Genomic DNA, 15,436 nt, shown 5'->3' on the forward strand with positions numbered 1-15,436 from the left:
GCTAGGATCAGCTTAAGTCCCAGACCTCAGCAGCATTCACTCCTTTCATACACAGGTTTCCTAATGGTCTGCTCGAGTGATTATAACTTCGGTCTCCAATATAACATTAATAGAAAGAACAAGAATACTGTTGTTAAAAACAGGATCAACCCCTGGGGTTGCTCTAAGTCCCAGTAATTGTCCAGAACAGCCCACGGGCTGGTGGAGTTAGTCATTGGCAAGTAATTACTTAACAAGGAACATTACACATTTGACATAACACATAGCATACTGCAGTCCACTATCCCATGCACGTGCTGCCTAGAGGGTTCCCGTGTCCAACCTACACTGCAGGGGCGCTCCTGTTAGGCATCATACATCAAACCCGACAGGCAAACGCACTTACCGCCTGGAGTGGCCACGTCCGGCCGTTGGACTCCCCTCTGCTTCGTCCGCCCTGCTTCCGTGGCCTGTGGAGTTCTCTATAGAGGGGGCGCAGCCGTCCCGGCCGATTGAGGCGACCTGGAGCTCGAGCAAACCACAGCCCGAGGTGGCCACTCTCCTGGGTCGTCCTCGGCCGCCGGTCAAGCACCCCCTACAGGGAGAGAAGTCCCGGCGGAGTCGCCATTTGTTAGCCAAATAGGCTCGTTCTCCCTGGAGCTTTCCCAATTACCCCAAGGAGGCACGGAAGGACAGGAGGACGGTTACCAGATTCTTTATTCAGTCAGCTGAGCGGGTGTCTTTCTCGGCTCGTGCCTGAGAAGGAGCACGTCATACAGGCAAAAAGCATGTCCTTTTATACCTACGACCAAACAATGTAGCGTGTCGAATTCTGCTGACCTATGCGTTCTTTAATTCTGCTAACCTATGCATTCTTTAAGTTTGTGTCTGGTAGAAATTAGGGGCCATCTACTCGCCTTCCCCCCCTCTTTCCCCCGCATTCCTTCTATTATGGTTCCCCTCTCTTCACATCCTCTCCCATGGGCAGGCACATCTGTTTAACTCATTCCCTTTATAGGTATACATCATACATATTCTGTGTCCATGTAACTTTAGACATGGATAGCTACTAGAAAAACAGGCAGGGAAAATGATAAATATACGAGCACATGCTAACCTAAGCATATATTTGGCCCTTTTGTCTAACAAGCATGAAGAACTCATAGGACCTGCTGGCCACTTCCCATTAGGGGCTGTAACCCTTCATGTGCAATAAACTCTCCACATCCACAGAACATTATGAGGGATGGTCTCTCTTAGGTAATCAAGAGCACCCTGTATTTGCACATAGTCCATTCGCTTTGCCACAACCTTCCTGCTAAGACAGTTGCAACCAACCAAGGCCCGGTACTTTATATGAAAACTATGCTAAGTTCAGACAAAGAAAGCAGCATCCTTAAGAATTGACGTAGAACTTTTAAACTAGTGTCACCAGTCCACACACTGAAAATTGATTTGATAGACAAAATTCTGAGGGAAGAGACAATAACTACAGTGACAATTTTAGCCCATTACATTCCGCTGCTTACAATCAGGAATCAGATTCTCCTTCCCAGTCGGAGTTAGTATTGTTCAATCACGGCCCCCCCGCTCGCCTCACGCGCTGACTGACTTCACCGCTCTGAGCGGGAAAAACAAAATGGTGGCCGGGCTCGGGGGCGGAGCGGAGCTGTTCCCCCCCTCACCCCCCGTGCTGCGGGGTGAGTGTGGTGCGGTCCTGGTGCAACACCCCCCCCAGCCCCGTCCCGTGGTACGGTCCGGACACCCCAATGCCTCACCCCCCCTCCCGGTATGGTACTGCCCGGGAACCGGGGCGGGGGGTTCTGTCAGGGCGGGACGTGTTCCGGGAGGTCCCGTCACATAACCGAATCTTTCCTTGCTGGACTCCGGGCCAGTCCTGGAGGGTCGGTAACCCTGCGGGGTTCTGTGGGGATGGAGGGGCGCTGGGGGGCGGGGGCTAGAGCTGAGGGGCTGCACAAAGCTGTGTGGTGCTGGGGGGTGCTGTGGGAATGGGGGGCACAGAGCTGTGGAGGGCAGAGCTGGGGTGTGGGGATGGGGCAGAGCTGAGATGGGTGCTGTGGGGATGGGAGGCCAGAGCTTGGGGGGTGTTTGGGGGACAGGGGGCCAGAGTGTGTGTGGGGGGGTGATGCTGTGGGGAAAACCCCAGTCTGGTATCAGGGTCTTCCCCAAGATACACAAACCATCCTGAGTCTCATGTATCCCTGGAAAGACCCTGGTTCCTTTTATCCTGGTCCCCTTTTGCACCTGCGTATCATGATCGGACTGCGTCCTAGGGCAGTGGTTCTCAACCGTTCCAGACTACTGTACCCCTTTCAGGAGTCTGTTCTGCTTTGCATACCCCAAGCTTTACTTCACTTCAAAACTTACAAAATCAGACTCAAAATACAGACGTGTCACAGCACACTAGTACTGAAAAATTGCTGACTTTCTCATTTGTACCATATAATTATAAAATAAATTGGAATAGATGTATATTATACTTGCATTTCAATGTATATAGAGCAGTAGAAACAAGACATTGTGTGACATTTTTGTTGGTACTGACTTCGCTAGTGCTTTTTATGTAGCCTGTTGTAAAACTAGGCAAATCTCTAGATGAGTTGATGTACTCCCTGGAAGACCTCTGTGTACCCCCAGAGGTACATGTACCCCTGGTTGAGAACCACTGATCTAGGGTCTGACCCCTCCCTGAGCCCTTATCACTCCACCTTGTCACATTCCTTGCCCCCCCTTCCATCTTTGCTCCTGGGTCTGACCCCTTCTGATGGAGTAGAGACTGTCTGTGTGGGGGATGGGAGAGCCGGGGAGGAATCCTATTCAATTTATTCATAAATGATCTGGAGGAAGGGGTAAACAGTGAGGTGGCAAAGTTTGCAGATGATACTAAACTACTCAAGATAGTTAAGACCAAAGCAGATTGTGAAGAACTTCAAAAAGATCTCACAAAACTAAGTGATTGGGCAACAAAATGGCAAATGAAATTTAATGTGGATAAATGTAAAGTAATGCACATTGGAAAAAATAACCCCAACTATACATACAACATGATGGGGGCTAATTTAGCTACAACGAGTCAGGAAAAAGATCTTGGAGTTATCGTGGATAGTTCTCTGAAGATGTCCATGCAGTGTGCAGAGGCGGTCAAAAAAGCAAACAGGATGTTAGGAATCATTAAAAGGGGGATAGAGAATAAGACTGAGAATATATTATTGCCCTTATATAAATCCATGGTACGCCCACATCTCGAATACTGTGTACAGATGTGGTCTCCTCACCTCAAAAAAGATATTCTAGCACTAGAAAAGGTTCAGAAAAGAGCAACTAAAATGATTAGGGGTTTAGAGAGGGTCCCATATGAGGAAAGATTAAAGAGGCTAGGACTCTTCAGTTTGGAAAAGAGAAGACTAAGGGGGGACATGATAGAGGTATATAAAATCATGAGTGATGTTGAGAAAGTGGATAAGGAAAAGTTATTTACTTATTCCCATAATACAAGAACTAGGGGTCACCAAATGAAATTAATAGGCAGCAGGTTTAAAACAAATAAAAGGAAGTTCTTCTTCACGCAGCGCACAGTCAACTTGTGGAACTCCTTACCTGAGGAGGTTGTGAAGGCTAGGACTATAACAATGTTTAAAAGGGGACTGGATAAATTCATGGTGGCTAAGTCCATAAATGGCTATTAGCCAGGATGGGTAAGAATGGTGTCCCTAGCCTCTGTTCGTCAGAGGATGGAGATGAATGGCAGGAGAGAGATCACTTGATCATTGCCTGTTAGGTTCACTCCCTCAGGGGCACCTGGCATTGGCCACTGTCGGTAGACAGATACTGGGCTAGATGGACCTTTGGTCTGACCCGGTACGGCCTTTCTTATGTTCTTATGTTCTTATGACTTTAGGTGAGGGACAATACCTGAGCTAGGCAGGGGGGAGGGGAGGTCAGGTCAACACCTTTCCCCGGGAAGCTAGACAAAGGCAGAGAGCCGAGTGGAGAGGGGTGGGTCAGTTTTCGGTTGGGGGCTTGGGGGGTGCAGTGCAGGGAATCCCAAGCTGGGAACTAAGCTCCCTGCACCCCCAGAAGGACCAGATTGAGAGGTCCTGGCTCTGCCCACAAGGTCTGCTGTAGCCTGTGTTCCTGTTGTCCAATAAACCTGTTTTAGTGGCTGGCTGAGAGTCACTGAGAGTCCCAGGAAGAGGGGTGCAGAGTCGGACTCCCCCACACTCCGTGACACCCCTCAATCCCTCTCTGACAGCTAGATGGATACTGCAGTCCTGTATGACACCGGCTAAAAAACGGGGAGGCGAGGGACTATCCACGGCCCGGGCAGGATAGGAGAGGCACATGGGATGGGATGGCTTTGAGGAGAACATTCAGGTGTGGAGTGAATGTCAGCTTTTTCTTCCTGTAATGTAAGAAGTTCCTGTGTGATGCCCAAATTCAGAGTAGTCGGGCCATGAGTGAGCCTGCACCTGTGTAAAAACAACGAGGAGTCATGGCACCTAGAGACTAACACATTTATTTGAGCATAAGCTTTTGTGGGCTATAACCCACTTCATCAGATGCATGGAGTGAAAAATACAGTAGGCAGGTGTACATACACAGCACATGAAAAGATGGGAGTTGCCTTACCAAGTGAGGGGGTCAGTGCTAACGAGGCCAGTTCAATCAGGGTGGATGTGGCCCATTCCCTACAGTTGACAAGAAGGTGTGAGTATCAACAGAGGGAAAATTACGTTTTGTACCAGACTGGGTCCTTAGACCCAGGAGTCGGGTCACATGTGTGCTTAACTGTTTGCAGAATTGGAGCTCAGGTTTGCAGATTAACCAGCCCAACAAGGTCATAATTCCGACTAGGTGCTGCTAATGTATAAATAATAAAATCAGTAATTTATGCTACATGCTTCACTTTTTTTCACTGGGATTTCTAGTCAGTTTCATGGTCAGGTTTGTTTGTTTACAGACATTTGTGTAGGTCTAAAATATAAATATTTTTATTTGTAGGTTCTCAGACACTAGCTTACTCTTACCCTGTGTTGTGACAACACAGGGGAATGTTTATGTCAAAGCAAAGCCATTTTTTGTTTGAATTACAACATTTTGATTGGCCTCAGGTTTTACAAAAGCTGATATTTTATAAAAACAAAATTGGAGCCAGCTTTGAGCTGACTGCATCCCATTAAATGACTACAGGCCACAAATGACAGCGTTGTCAGAAAACAGATGGACCTGTGTCCTCCTTCTGTCCCTTACTGACTGTAGGCTTGTCTGCCTGGCTCCTGGATGAAATGTAACTTCTTGCACTTCTAGGGATCTGTTACAATGGAGAATGTGGAGTCCCGCTTCCTGCACCTTCTGCAGCCCATCCGAGATCTCACAAAGAACTGGGAGGTGGATGTGGCAGCCCAGCTGGGGGAGTATCTGGAGGAGGTAAGGTAATCTTTCCATCCACGAAGACCAGGGTAGCGGGGAGGAGTGTCGGTATCCAAGTGCCACAGTGTGTCCATGCAGCTGGAATTCCTAGCATGTGGCGCTCGTTTCGATCCCTAATGTTCCTGTCCCTTAGGCCAGCCCTGCCACGTTGTCACTGGCTTTAAACTCTAAATATCAAGTTCTGGACCTCAGACCTTTTCCTTTTGCTCCCTGCCCTCCCTGTGAAGTGCTCCTGGATCCACAGGAGCTTTAGAAAAGATGCTCTGCACAGCACAGACCTGTTCCTTGGAGAACCATTGCCACCTGTGGAAGAGCTGCAGCCCCAAAGATTACAAGAGAATGTGGTGGGAAAAGTCTTGCATCCAACCCAGTCTGTAAAATCAGCTTGTGTCTTCCCGTGTGCGTGTTCTGCAGCTGGACCAGATCTGCATTTCCTTCGACGGCGGCAAAACCACCATGAACTTCATAGAGGCGGCTCTGCTGATCCAGGGTTCTGCCTGCATCTACAGCAAGAAGGTGGGGAAGCTGAGGGGAACTGCTGTGCTCACTCCTGCTGCCCCTGCAAGGCCGGGAGGAGAGCTTCTGTGGGGTTTGCCAGCTGCGGGCTTGGGCAGTGGGTGCTTTGGGGAGTTTTGCTTGACTCTGAAAGGGTTAAGCCAGCTGCACAGGTGCTGATGTATTAAATGTAGCCCTGAAACGGTAGACATCACCCAGCCCCCACTGTGGCTGCTCCCGTCTCTGTCTGTATATGGACATGCAGCCTGCAGAAGCTACAAGTCTCGCCTAGTACTTTGTTCCTCAGGCAAAATGCTCCCCAATGCTGGAGTTCAGGCTGAAAGTGCCAAGACCTGGTGAGAACACTGAAGTGATCAAGGGGCCTCTTCAGGAACCCCTGTTTACCCTAGACCCAAACTGAGGCAGCCTCCCTGAGATCCTTGCCTCCCAGCCTCTAACCTTCTGGCCTTGTTTTGGCAGGTGGAATATCTCTACTCTCTTGTTTACCAGGCCCTCGACTTCATCTCCAACAAAAAGTAAGTCAAGATTTTCCTTCTCCGTGAGGTTGCCTCTTGCAAAGTCTGTCTGGGCTTAGTACGGGGGGGCTCCCACCATGACTTCCCCAGCCCAGCTCAGCAGGCTCATGCATCTCGTTCTGACCGGCAGCTCCTGTCCTTTTTATCACTGTCACGCTTCTTTGCCCCTCCCTAGTCTCTTCCAAGCAAGGGTCTTGTAGCACTTTGGAAACACTAACTAATCCTTCCAACACCTTTTCCTTAGATATAGGTAAATTATCCTACATATGTGGGGGGCAGGGATAGCTCAGTGGCTTGAGCATTGGCCTGCTAAGCCCAGGTTTGTGAGTTCAATCCTTGAGGGGGCCACTTAGGGGAAAAATCAGTACTTGGTCCTGCTAGCGAAGACATAGGGCTGGACTCAGGGACCTTTCAGGGTCCCTTCCAGTTCTATGAGATCGGTATAGCCCCCTTTTGCAGGTGGGAAGTGAGGTGACTTACCCAAGTCTACAGAGGAAGTCCCCCGCAGAGCGGGGAATAGCCCCAGCGTCCTGACTCCCTGCTCAGATCATAAGGAGCAAAGATCATAAGGCTCGCTCTTTATCTGGTTTTAAACTGTTGTCATCCAGGACAATCTCGGTGGTTATTTTTTGCTGGTTTTAACGCTAGGCTCCAGTCCTGCAAAAGGATCCTCCCGGGATAATGTTGAAGTCAGTGGGTCTCTGTGCAGGCACGAGGTGGGGATCCAGCTGTAGGACTGGGGCCTGAGCTGGTGTGATCACAATGCAGGCCGGTGAGTGGAGGTATTAAATAGGAGGATCTAGGCAGTGTGGCTGAATAGGCCGCGGGGGGGGGGGGGGTGTGTGTGTGTTTAGTAGCAGTTTTCAAATGTAGCATGTCGCCTCTTTAGTAATTTTTCCATCCCCGTATATCCCCATTCTGACTGGCCCATGCTCAGTCCAGGTCTTCGGTTAAGCAAGGAGAGATCTGTTTAGGGTGGACAGCAGTGGCTGTTCTGAAAGAGAAATCCCCCCAGACGGGTGAAGCTCTGCCAATGGCTCTGACTTTGAACAGGCACTTGGCTCCAGCCACACAAACTGACCTCTGAAATGGAATTCCCTTTGGGCTCCTCTGCTCCTCTCAGCCAGAGGCCTGGCTCAGCAGGGGCACTTGCTAGGGCAGACGTGGGCAAACTACGGCCTGCGGGCCACATCCAGTCTGAGGGCAGGGCCGGCTCCAGACACCAGCCTACCAAGCACGTGCTTGGGGCGGCACCTTGGGACGAGGCGGCGATCTGGGTTTTTTTGGTTCGGCCGGGCGGCGCTGGGGGGGGCGGGGTGTGGGAGGCGGGGCGCCATGTTGGAGGGGCGGGGACTTCGGTGGCGCGGCGCTCCGAGGGAGCGGGGACTTGGGCGGTGCAGCGCTCGGGGGGGCGGGGCGTCGCTTGGGGGGGCGGGGACTTGGGCGGCACGACGCGACGCTCGGGGGGGGGGCGCTCTTTGTTTTCGCTTGGGGCGGCAAAAATGTTAGAGCCGGCCCTGCCTGTGGGACCATCGTGCCCGGCCCCTGAGATCCTGGCAGGGGAGCCTAGTCCCCGGCCCCTCCCCTCCCCCACAGCCACACCACCATGCTGACTGTGCTCTGGCCCGCCTCTCCCACTGGGCAGCGTGAGGCGCGCAGCCGGCTCTGGCCTGGTGTCATGGCTGCGAGCTCCTGCCGCTGGTAAGGGGGCAGGGAGTGGGGGGGTTGGGTAAGAGTGGGAGGTCTTGTGGGGGAGGAGGGGGTGGTTGGATGGGGCGGAGGTTCTGGGGGGGTGGTCAGGGGATGGGGAACAGGGAGGGTTGGGAGTGGGAGTTCCGAGGGGCCTGTCAGGGGGTGGGGATGTGGCTAGGGATCGGGAGGGCAGTCAGGGAGCAGGGGGGTTGGATAAGGGGGTGGGATCTTGGGGGGAAATCAGGGGTTGGGGAGTCCCGGGGGGTGGTGGTCAGGGGACGAGGAGCAGAGGGGGGTTGGATGGTGGTGGGAGTCCCGGGGAGGCTGTCGGGGCGGGGATGTGGATAGGGGTCGGGAGGGCAGTCAGGGAGCAGGGGGTATTTGGATGGGTTGGAGGTTCTGAGGGGGGCAGTCGGGGGTGGGAAGTGGGAGGGGGCAGATAGGGGGGCGGGGGCCAGGCTGTTTGGGGGGGCAGAGCCTTGCGCAACCCAGATGTGGCCCTCAGGCCAAAACGTTTGCCCACCCCTGTGCTAGGGCCTTGCTGAGGCGGGATGGGCCAGAGCCAACAGGGCAGGGTGCTGCTGGTGTTGCAGGGAGCTGGAACTGCTAGAAATGGAGGCTGTTAAAGGTTCTCTCCAAGCTGCGGGCTGGCTGCCTCGAAGTGAAACGTGCCCTCCGCTTCCCCTTCCCCGTTCCCTGATGGAAACGGAATCGACTCAACGAGCAGGGGATTTGCTGGCCAGGCCTAAGCCCCCCTCCCCACTGCAGCCAGATCCCATTTCCTCTGAGCCACTTGCGCCCCTGCATGGGAGTGGTGGGCTCCAGCTCTGAGCCAGGCCTGCATATAGGAACCAAGTGCACGTTAGCTGGCTCCCCTCAGAAGAATAACATACTGACGTGGCTGTCTCCCCCTTGGGCTATTCAACGCTGGGCCCTTCTATAGCACTTCACAAGGACCAAAGAGGCCCCGGTAGCTTTATCTGCCGCCCACTCCTGGGCTGGAGGGGACCTGTTACATCCCTGTGTCTGTTGTCAGAGTAGCTGGGCAACCCCCAGCACACCCACCAGTGACTCAGACATCCCCGGCTCTGCCCCAGGAAACTGCCCAGCTGACAATAATGGTTTTAGAAAACTCCAGTGCCCTCTTGTGTTTTTTCCCTCCCTGACCCAGGCGGGACAAACAGCCTACGTCCATGGGGGAGGACGGCACCGACACTGACGTGAGCGCTGGGCCCAGGACGGAGGAGGAAGAGGTAAGACAGCAGGTGTGGTGTGCGTCCTCCTGTGTGCAGTCCCTCTGTGTGCCAGCAGGAGGAGTGCGGGCAGTATCCCAGCAGCCTCTGCCTGGCGTGTGCTAGGCACCGGGCTGGTAGGTTAAATGGTGGTGGGTGACCTGAGTAGCAGTAGTCCCGTACCTCCCTATGGATGCCTGGCTAGAAGAACCTCTAGGCCACCCATTGCAGTGTTTTCTCCCTCCCCAGGTGCCCTGCCCATGGCACTGAGTGAGCCAAGTGGAGCAAGTTCTGTCAGAACCGCCGTGGGACCAACAGTTGGTGCAGGTCTTCTTTTGTCTGTGGTGCCTGGACTACCCGATAGAGTAAGTCATGGTGGATTTCAAATCGGGGTCCTTGCTGCCGGCATAGGGGCAAGCCTTCCTCCCCAGGGGATCCTGTCTCCTGCTCCCAGGCCCGACTGAGGGTGATATCCCCACGTTGTTCTTCCAGGAAGTCGGCGTCTACATCCAGCCATTCATGGCCTTCTTCTGTTGGGGCTTTGGTAGGGGTTTGGCTCCATTCCTCTATTTCAGGATTCCCTGAGGGCCCCTCCAGGGGGTCGTCCGCCACTGGCTGGCCTAATAATCCCGGCCTTCTAGCACGCCCCCCCACTTTTCTTCCCAGGGGGCGTGTACCCCACTCCTGGAGAAGGTCGGCAAAGCCTGGCCAGTCACGTCCCAGGATCACTGGGTAAGCCAACTTTGGGGCTACCTCGACTAGATGCTACACTTGGTGCCGAGCCACTTTGAGCTGCACCCAGATGGTGGGATCTGGCTTCACGTCCCTGTGAATACACTGTAGGCTGATGGGGGGGGGGGGGGGGCCTGGTGGGACCGGAAGGCTCTATCAGCCCGGCCCGGATGACCGTCTGGCTACACCCTGAGTCCACCAAGGCCCAGGTAGCCATCCCACCTATTCACCAGTATGACTATTTTCCCTGGCTCCCACGTCCGGGCCCGGTGACCAGCAGTCCAGACCTGCCCATAATTACAATCCATGTACAGGCACGCCTTCTGGAAGTGCCCTATCTGTCCACACTCATAACACTGGTCCCGCTTCCCTTCTTCGGTCGGGGTATGGCGGGGGCTACTCTACCTCCCCAGTGTGTCATCTTGGTTCCATATGAGGTTTGCACCGGGTGGGTCCTTGGCACCGTGGGTCGCACGTTTCCCTGATGTCTGGGTGTACCGATGGGGGCCTCCCCCGTTCACCTTACGGGCTCCCTGGCCCGGGTTCAGGTTCCTTTCACCCGAGCCCCCCACCCCCTTGGAGCCTGTCTTCAGTTCTCCCTCTGCTGTCAGATAATCCTCCATCAGGGAGGTTGTCTCTGCGAGGGTCCTCGGGCGATGTCTCTGTACCCACTCTTTCCTGCCGGTGGGAAGGGTCTGCAGGAACTGTTCTAATGCCACGGCCTCGGCTACTTGGACACTCGTCTGTTGTTCGGTTTCTAACCACCTCCAGCAGAGGTCGCGGATCCGCTGGGTGACGGCACGTGGTCTGGCTTCCGGCATGTACCTTTCTCTGCGGAGTCGCTGTCGGTAAGTCTCAGGGCTGATGCCGGTTTGGTCTAAGATGGCGGCCTTGACCTTCGAATAGTCCAGGGCATCCCGTGGCTTGAGGTTACAGTATGTTGCTTGAGCTGGGCCTGTCAGGTAGGGGGCTAGAATAGTGGCCCAATGTGTGGGAGGCCATTGTACAGCGGTTGCAACCCCCTCAAAAGTCACCAGGAAGGCCTCGGGGTCATTCTCCAGCTCCATCTTCATTCGGTGCACTGGTAGTCCTCCGAGCCCCTCACTGGAGCTGCCCCCTACTGCTCCCGGAGCGGGGGGGACGACTTGGTGCCTGTCCTATTAGCGTTGCCATCCGCTGAACCAGTTGCTCCTGGTTAGCCTGTTGTTGGTCTGTCAGCTCCTGAATCAGCTGTTGCTGTTGTTGCTCTTGTTGCTGCGCTTGTAACTGCTGTTGTGTGGCTAACTGCTGGTGTTGCTGTTGCGGCGCCTGCTACTGTTGGTTCTCCAGCAGCCATTTCAAAAGCTTCTTGGGGCCCTGATCGATGCTTGCATTCTCCACCAGTTGTGGTGGGCCTGTCACCACAGCACCCTCTTGTGGCAGGCATAGGATGGGGTGTCCATGCCTCACCACTCTCTTGTCCTTGTGGCTGTCCCTCTGCCTAGTGCAGCCTCTCGGCCATCTTCTCTACTGTCCCCCTGTCTGGAGCAGTAGCACGGCCTAGTGGCTAGGGTCCATATAAACCCCCTTTTGAGCAGGGTACCATTGCCTAGTGGCTAGGGTCCATGTAACCCTCCCTTCGAGTGGGGTAATGTGGCCTAGCGGACAGAGTCCATATAAACCCTCACAGTGAGGGGGTAGAGGCGCTCGGGCCCGCCCTCTCCACTGAGCGCCAACCCAGGGCCATGGTAGCGGCAAGCTTTCCTTGCCACTCGCTCAGCGGAGATCAATACAGCGTTAACACCATTTATCTCTATAGTTCCCCTGGGTTACTTCCTACCGGGAACGACAGTACCTCTGTGACGAAGGGTCCTCCTGTCAGTTCCTCCTCTGGGCCGCCCCTTTCAGGTAGTGCCTCGGCTTGGCTGACTCCTGGATCCTGGCTCACATGCCCTCCCTCGGCAGGAGCTAGTGGTGTGCGTCCTTCCCCTCCGGTGGTCAGCCCAGACTGAGCTGATTTGCAGCATTTTATACTTTATCTCCAGTTGGTATACAACCCGCAGAGAGAGACTGCCTCCCGGCCGTTAGGATCCAAACCCTGGAAGTTTGTTTGTTTATTTATTCAAAATTTGCCCAGAGATTCTGGGGAGTGCTACAAGTTCACCCTGGTCCCCCGACCCTCCCCCCCCAAAAAATTTTTTTTTGAAAAAAAAAAATAAAAAAATGATCGGGACCTCCGAGACCGGGTCCTGGCCACTAGGCAAGCTGCCCAGGGCTCACCATCCCCTGCTGGAGCTCCAACGGCTGAAGGGAGAACTGGGTTGACCTGGTGGCCAGCTCAGTGCTGCCATCCTGTGGAAAAAGTTGAGATTACCTTGAAGAAAAAAAATAAGGATCAGGGCCGTGAGAGCGGTTCACGGCTTTTGGCAAGTCACCTTGGATTCACCATCGCCAGCCGCAGCCCCAGACTTCCTCCCGGTAGTACTGATCAGGCTCATGGAAGTAATTTTTTTTTCCCCAAAATCTTTCCCCGACGCTGCCAGGGAGTGCCAGAAGGACAGCCTGGTCCCCGGAGCTCCCCCAAATTTTATTTATTTGAAAAAAAAAAAAAAAAGAACGGGGCAGCCTAGACCGAGTCCTGGCCACCAGGCAAGCTGCCCAGGGCTCACTGTTCCCGGCTGGAGCTCCAACGGCAGAAGGGAGAACCGGGTTGACCCGGGGGCCGGGAAGGGACTCTTAAGCCTTCCCCCGGACCGCCTGGGGAATGATTGTTAAACCTTCCCCGCCATCCCCAAACCGCCAGGGGTCGAATATTAAGCCTCTCCCTGGACCTGCTCCGGCTGGACTATTAAGCCCCCCTCAGAGGTCCTCAGGAGCGCTGCTGCGCTGCCCTCGGTGTGGGTAGGAAAGCAAACCGGCCACCAGGTCAACCCGGAGCCCCAACCTGCAAATGGAGAACCGGGTTGACCTGGTGGCCAGCCGGCAAGATCCTTGGCCACTAGGACAACCCGGAGCCCCAACCTCCAAAGGGAGAACCACGTTGACCTGGTGGCCAGCCGGCGAGATCACTGGCCACCCAGGTCAACCCGGTTCCCACTTCGGCGGTCGGGGCTCTGGGTTGACCTGGTGGCCGGGAAGGGACTAAGGGTACGTCTACACTACGGGATTATTCCGAATTTACATAAACCGGTTTAGCAAAACAGATTGTATAAAATTGAGTGTGCGCGGCCACACTAAACACATTAAATCAGTGGTGTGCGTCCACGGTCCGAGGCTAGCGTCGATTTCTGGAGCGTTGCACTGTGGGTAGCTATTCCGTAGCTATCCCATAGTTCCCGCAGCCTCCCCCATCCCTTGGAATTTCCGGGTTGAGATCCCAGTGCCTGATGGGGCAAAAATCATTGTCGCGGGTGGTTCTGGGTAAATGTCGTCAGTCACTCCTTCCTCTGGGAAAGCAATGGCAGACAAGCATTTCGCGCCTTTTTTCCCTGGATTGCCTTGGCAGATGCCATAGCCATAGGCGGGAGGTTTGTGTAATTTTTGGTGGGGCCCAAAATAGTGGTGCCCCCCCCGCCCTGTAAGCCGATATAAAATGAAGCTACAACACGTCAGTGCCACAAGATTACAAGGGTCAATTACAAGTGGAAAGTCAGAAGCAGCACTTGCCTACTTCAATATACAGTATTATATTTTGTTGCACCTGTTGTGATGAAGTGGGAATGTTCTTAATATTTTCTCTGAATACTGTGTGGGTGCCTCAGTTTCCCCTGCAAGGTGCCAACTGAAGGTGTTGGGGACAAAGATCAGGTGGCCTCCTTGTCCGGAATCGAGACACAAAGGCCAGAGGAGGGAGTGTCAGTTTGGAGCTGGCTGGAGAAATGGGGCGAGGCCCAGAACTTGGGTCTGGGCTCCACACCCCCCAAGATGGACCTGACTGAGGGGTCCTGTTTTCTGTATCCACACGGTCTGTTCTAGACTGTGATCCTGTCATCTAATAAACCTTCTGTTTTACTGGCTGGCTGAGAGTCACGTCTGACTGCAGAGTTGGGGTGCAGGGACCTCTGGCTGCCCCAGGACCCCGCCTGGGTGGACTCACTGCGGAAAGTGCATGGTGTGGAAGGGCATGCTGAATGCTCTGAGGTCAGACCCAGGAAGGTGTAAGCTTCTTGCCCTGGAGACAGTCTGCTCAGAGAGAAGGCTCCCCCAGAGTCCTGACTGGCTTTGAAGGAGTGGTTCCTCCAGAGTATCCCAGCATCCCCTTCCACACCATGCGCTTCCTGGAAGTCCGCACAGGCACTAACACTCTCTCCTCTGGCCTTTGTCAAGAAGGCTAACAGCATTTTGGGCTGTATAAGTAGGGGCACTGCCAGCAGATCGAGAGACATGATCATTCTCCTCTATTCAACATTGGTGAGGCCTCATCTAGAGTACTATGTCCAGTTTTGGGCCCCACATTACAAAGAAGGATGTGGAAAAATTGGAAAGTCCAGTGGAGGGCAACAAAAATGATTAGGGGGCTGGAGCACATGACTTCTGAGGAGAGGCTGAGGGAACTGGGATTGTTTAGTCTGCAGAAGAGAAGAATGAGGGGGGATTTGATAGCTGCTTTCAACTACCTGAAAGGGGGTTCCAAAGAGGATGGATCTAGACTGTTCTCAGTGGTAGAAGATGACAGAACAAGGAGCAATGGTCTCAAGTTGCAGTGGGGGAGGTTTAGGTTGGATATTAAGAAAAACTTTTTCACTAGCAGGGTGGTGAAGAACTGGAATGGGTTACCTAGGGAGGTGGTGGAATCTCCTTCCTTAGAGGTTTTTAAGGCCCGGCTTGACAAAGCCCTGGCGGGGATGATTTAGTTGGGGATTGGTCCTGCTTTCAGCAGGGGGTTGGACTAGCTGACCTCCTGAGGTCCCTTCAAACCCTGATATTCTATGATACTCTAAACTGACCACCAAATTTAAGTTGCGTGTTTTTCCCGTCAGGTGAGGACTCTGGGGCAGGGCTGGGGATAAGGAACTTGGGGTGCAGACAAGCTGCCCCAGGGCTAGGGCCAAAGAGGACTCCCCTCCACCCTCCCTGGCAGCAGCAAGCTCCAGGGGAGGGACCCCTTCTGCCCCCCCAGTCACTGCACATGCTCCTAGGGTCCCTCTCAGGTCCAGAAAGCCCACTCGCCTCCCCTATGGTGGGTACCGGGGGGAGGGGAAGTTGCCATCACGTGTGGCCTCCCCTGCTGCCACCCCTCACCATAGCCTCACTGGGGATGGGGCTGCCCCTTGCCCAGCATGGTGCAGGAGTGGGGACTGCAGGGTGGTAGCTGGGGAGGGGCACAGTATCACAAAATTC

General features: G+C 54.0%; 1 protein-coding gene across 1 annotated transcript; it reads left to right on the top strand.

Moving 5' to 3' along the window:
* Nucleotides 1–5,314: 5,314 nt before the first annotated feature.
* On the top strand, nucleotides 5,315–10,147 carry LOC123356715 (condensin-2 complex subunit H2-like). The gene is made up of 5 exons (XM_045000102.1): nucleotides 5,315–5,427; nucleotides 5,845–5,946; nucleotides 6,406–6,461; nucleotides 9,325–9,406; nucleotides 10,052–10,147. Exons 1-5 carry the CDS (start codon nucleotides 5,320–5,322, stop codon nucleotides 10,145–10,147), a joined length of 444 nt encoding a protein of 147 aa, XP_044856037.1. The 5' UTR covers nucleotides 5,315–5,319.
* The last annotated feature ends 5,289 nt before the right edge of the window (nucleotides 10,148–15,436 follow it).

This window comes from Mauremys mutica, chromosome 26 (genome assembly GCF_020497125.1).
Source record: "Mauremys mutica isolate MM-2020 ecotype Southern chromosome 26, ASM2049712v1, whole genome shotgun sequence".
Classification (NCBI taxonomy): Eukaryota; Metazoa; Chordata; order Testudines; family Geoemydidae; genus Mauremys; species Mauremys mutica.

What these genes read in the sequence shown, in the direction of transcription:
- LOC123356715 (XM_045000102.1), top strand. Translation starts at nt 5,320, where the DNA reads ATGGAGAATGTGGAGTCCCGCTTCCTGCACCTTCTGCAGCCCATCCGA. An exon ending in TGGGGGAGTATCTGGAGGAG is followed by an intron (nt 5,428 to 5,844) that starts GTAAGGTAATCT and finishes CGTGTTCTGCAG; the next exon opens with CTGGACCAGATCTGCATTTC. An exon ending in CCAGGACGGAGGAGGAAGAG is followed by an intron (nt 9,407 to 10,051) that starts GTAAGACAGCAG and finishes TTTTCTTCCCAG; the next exon opens with GGGGCGTGTACCCCACTCCT.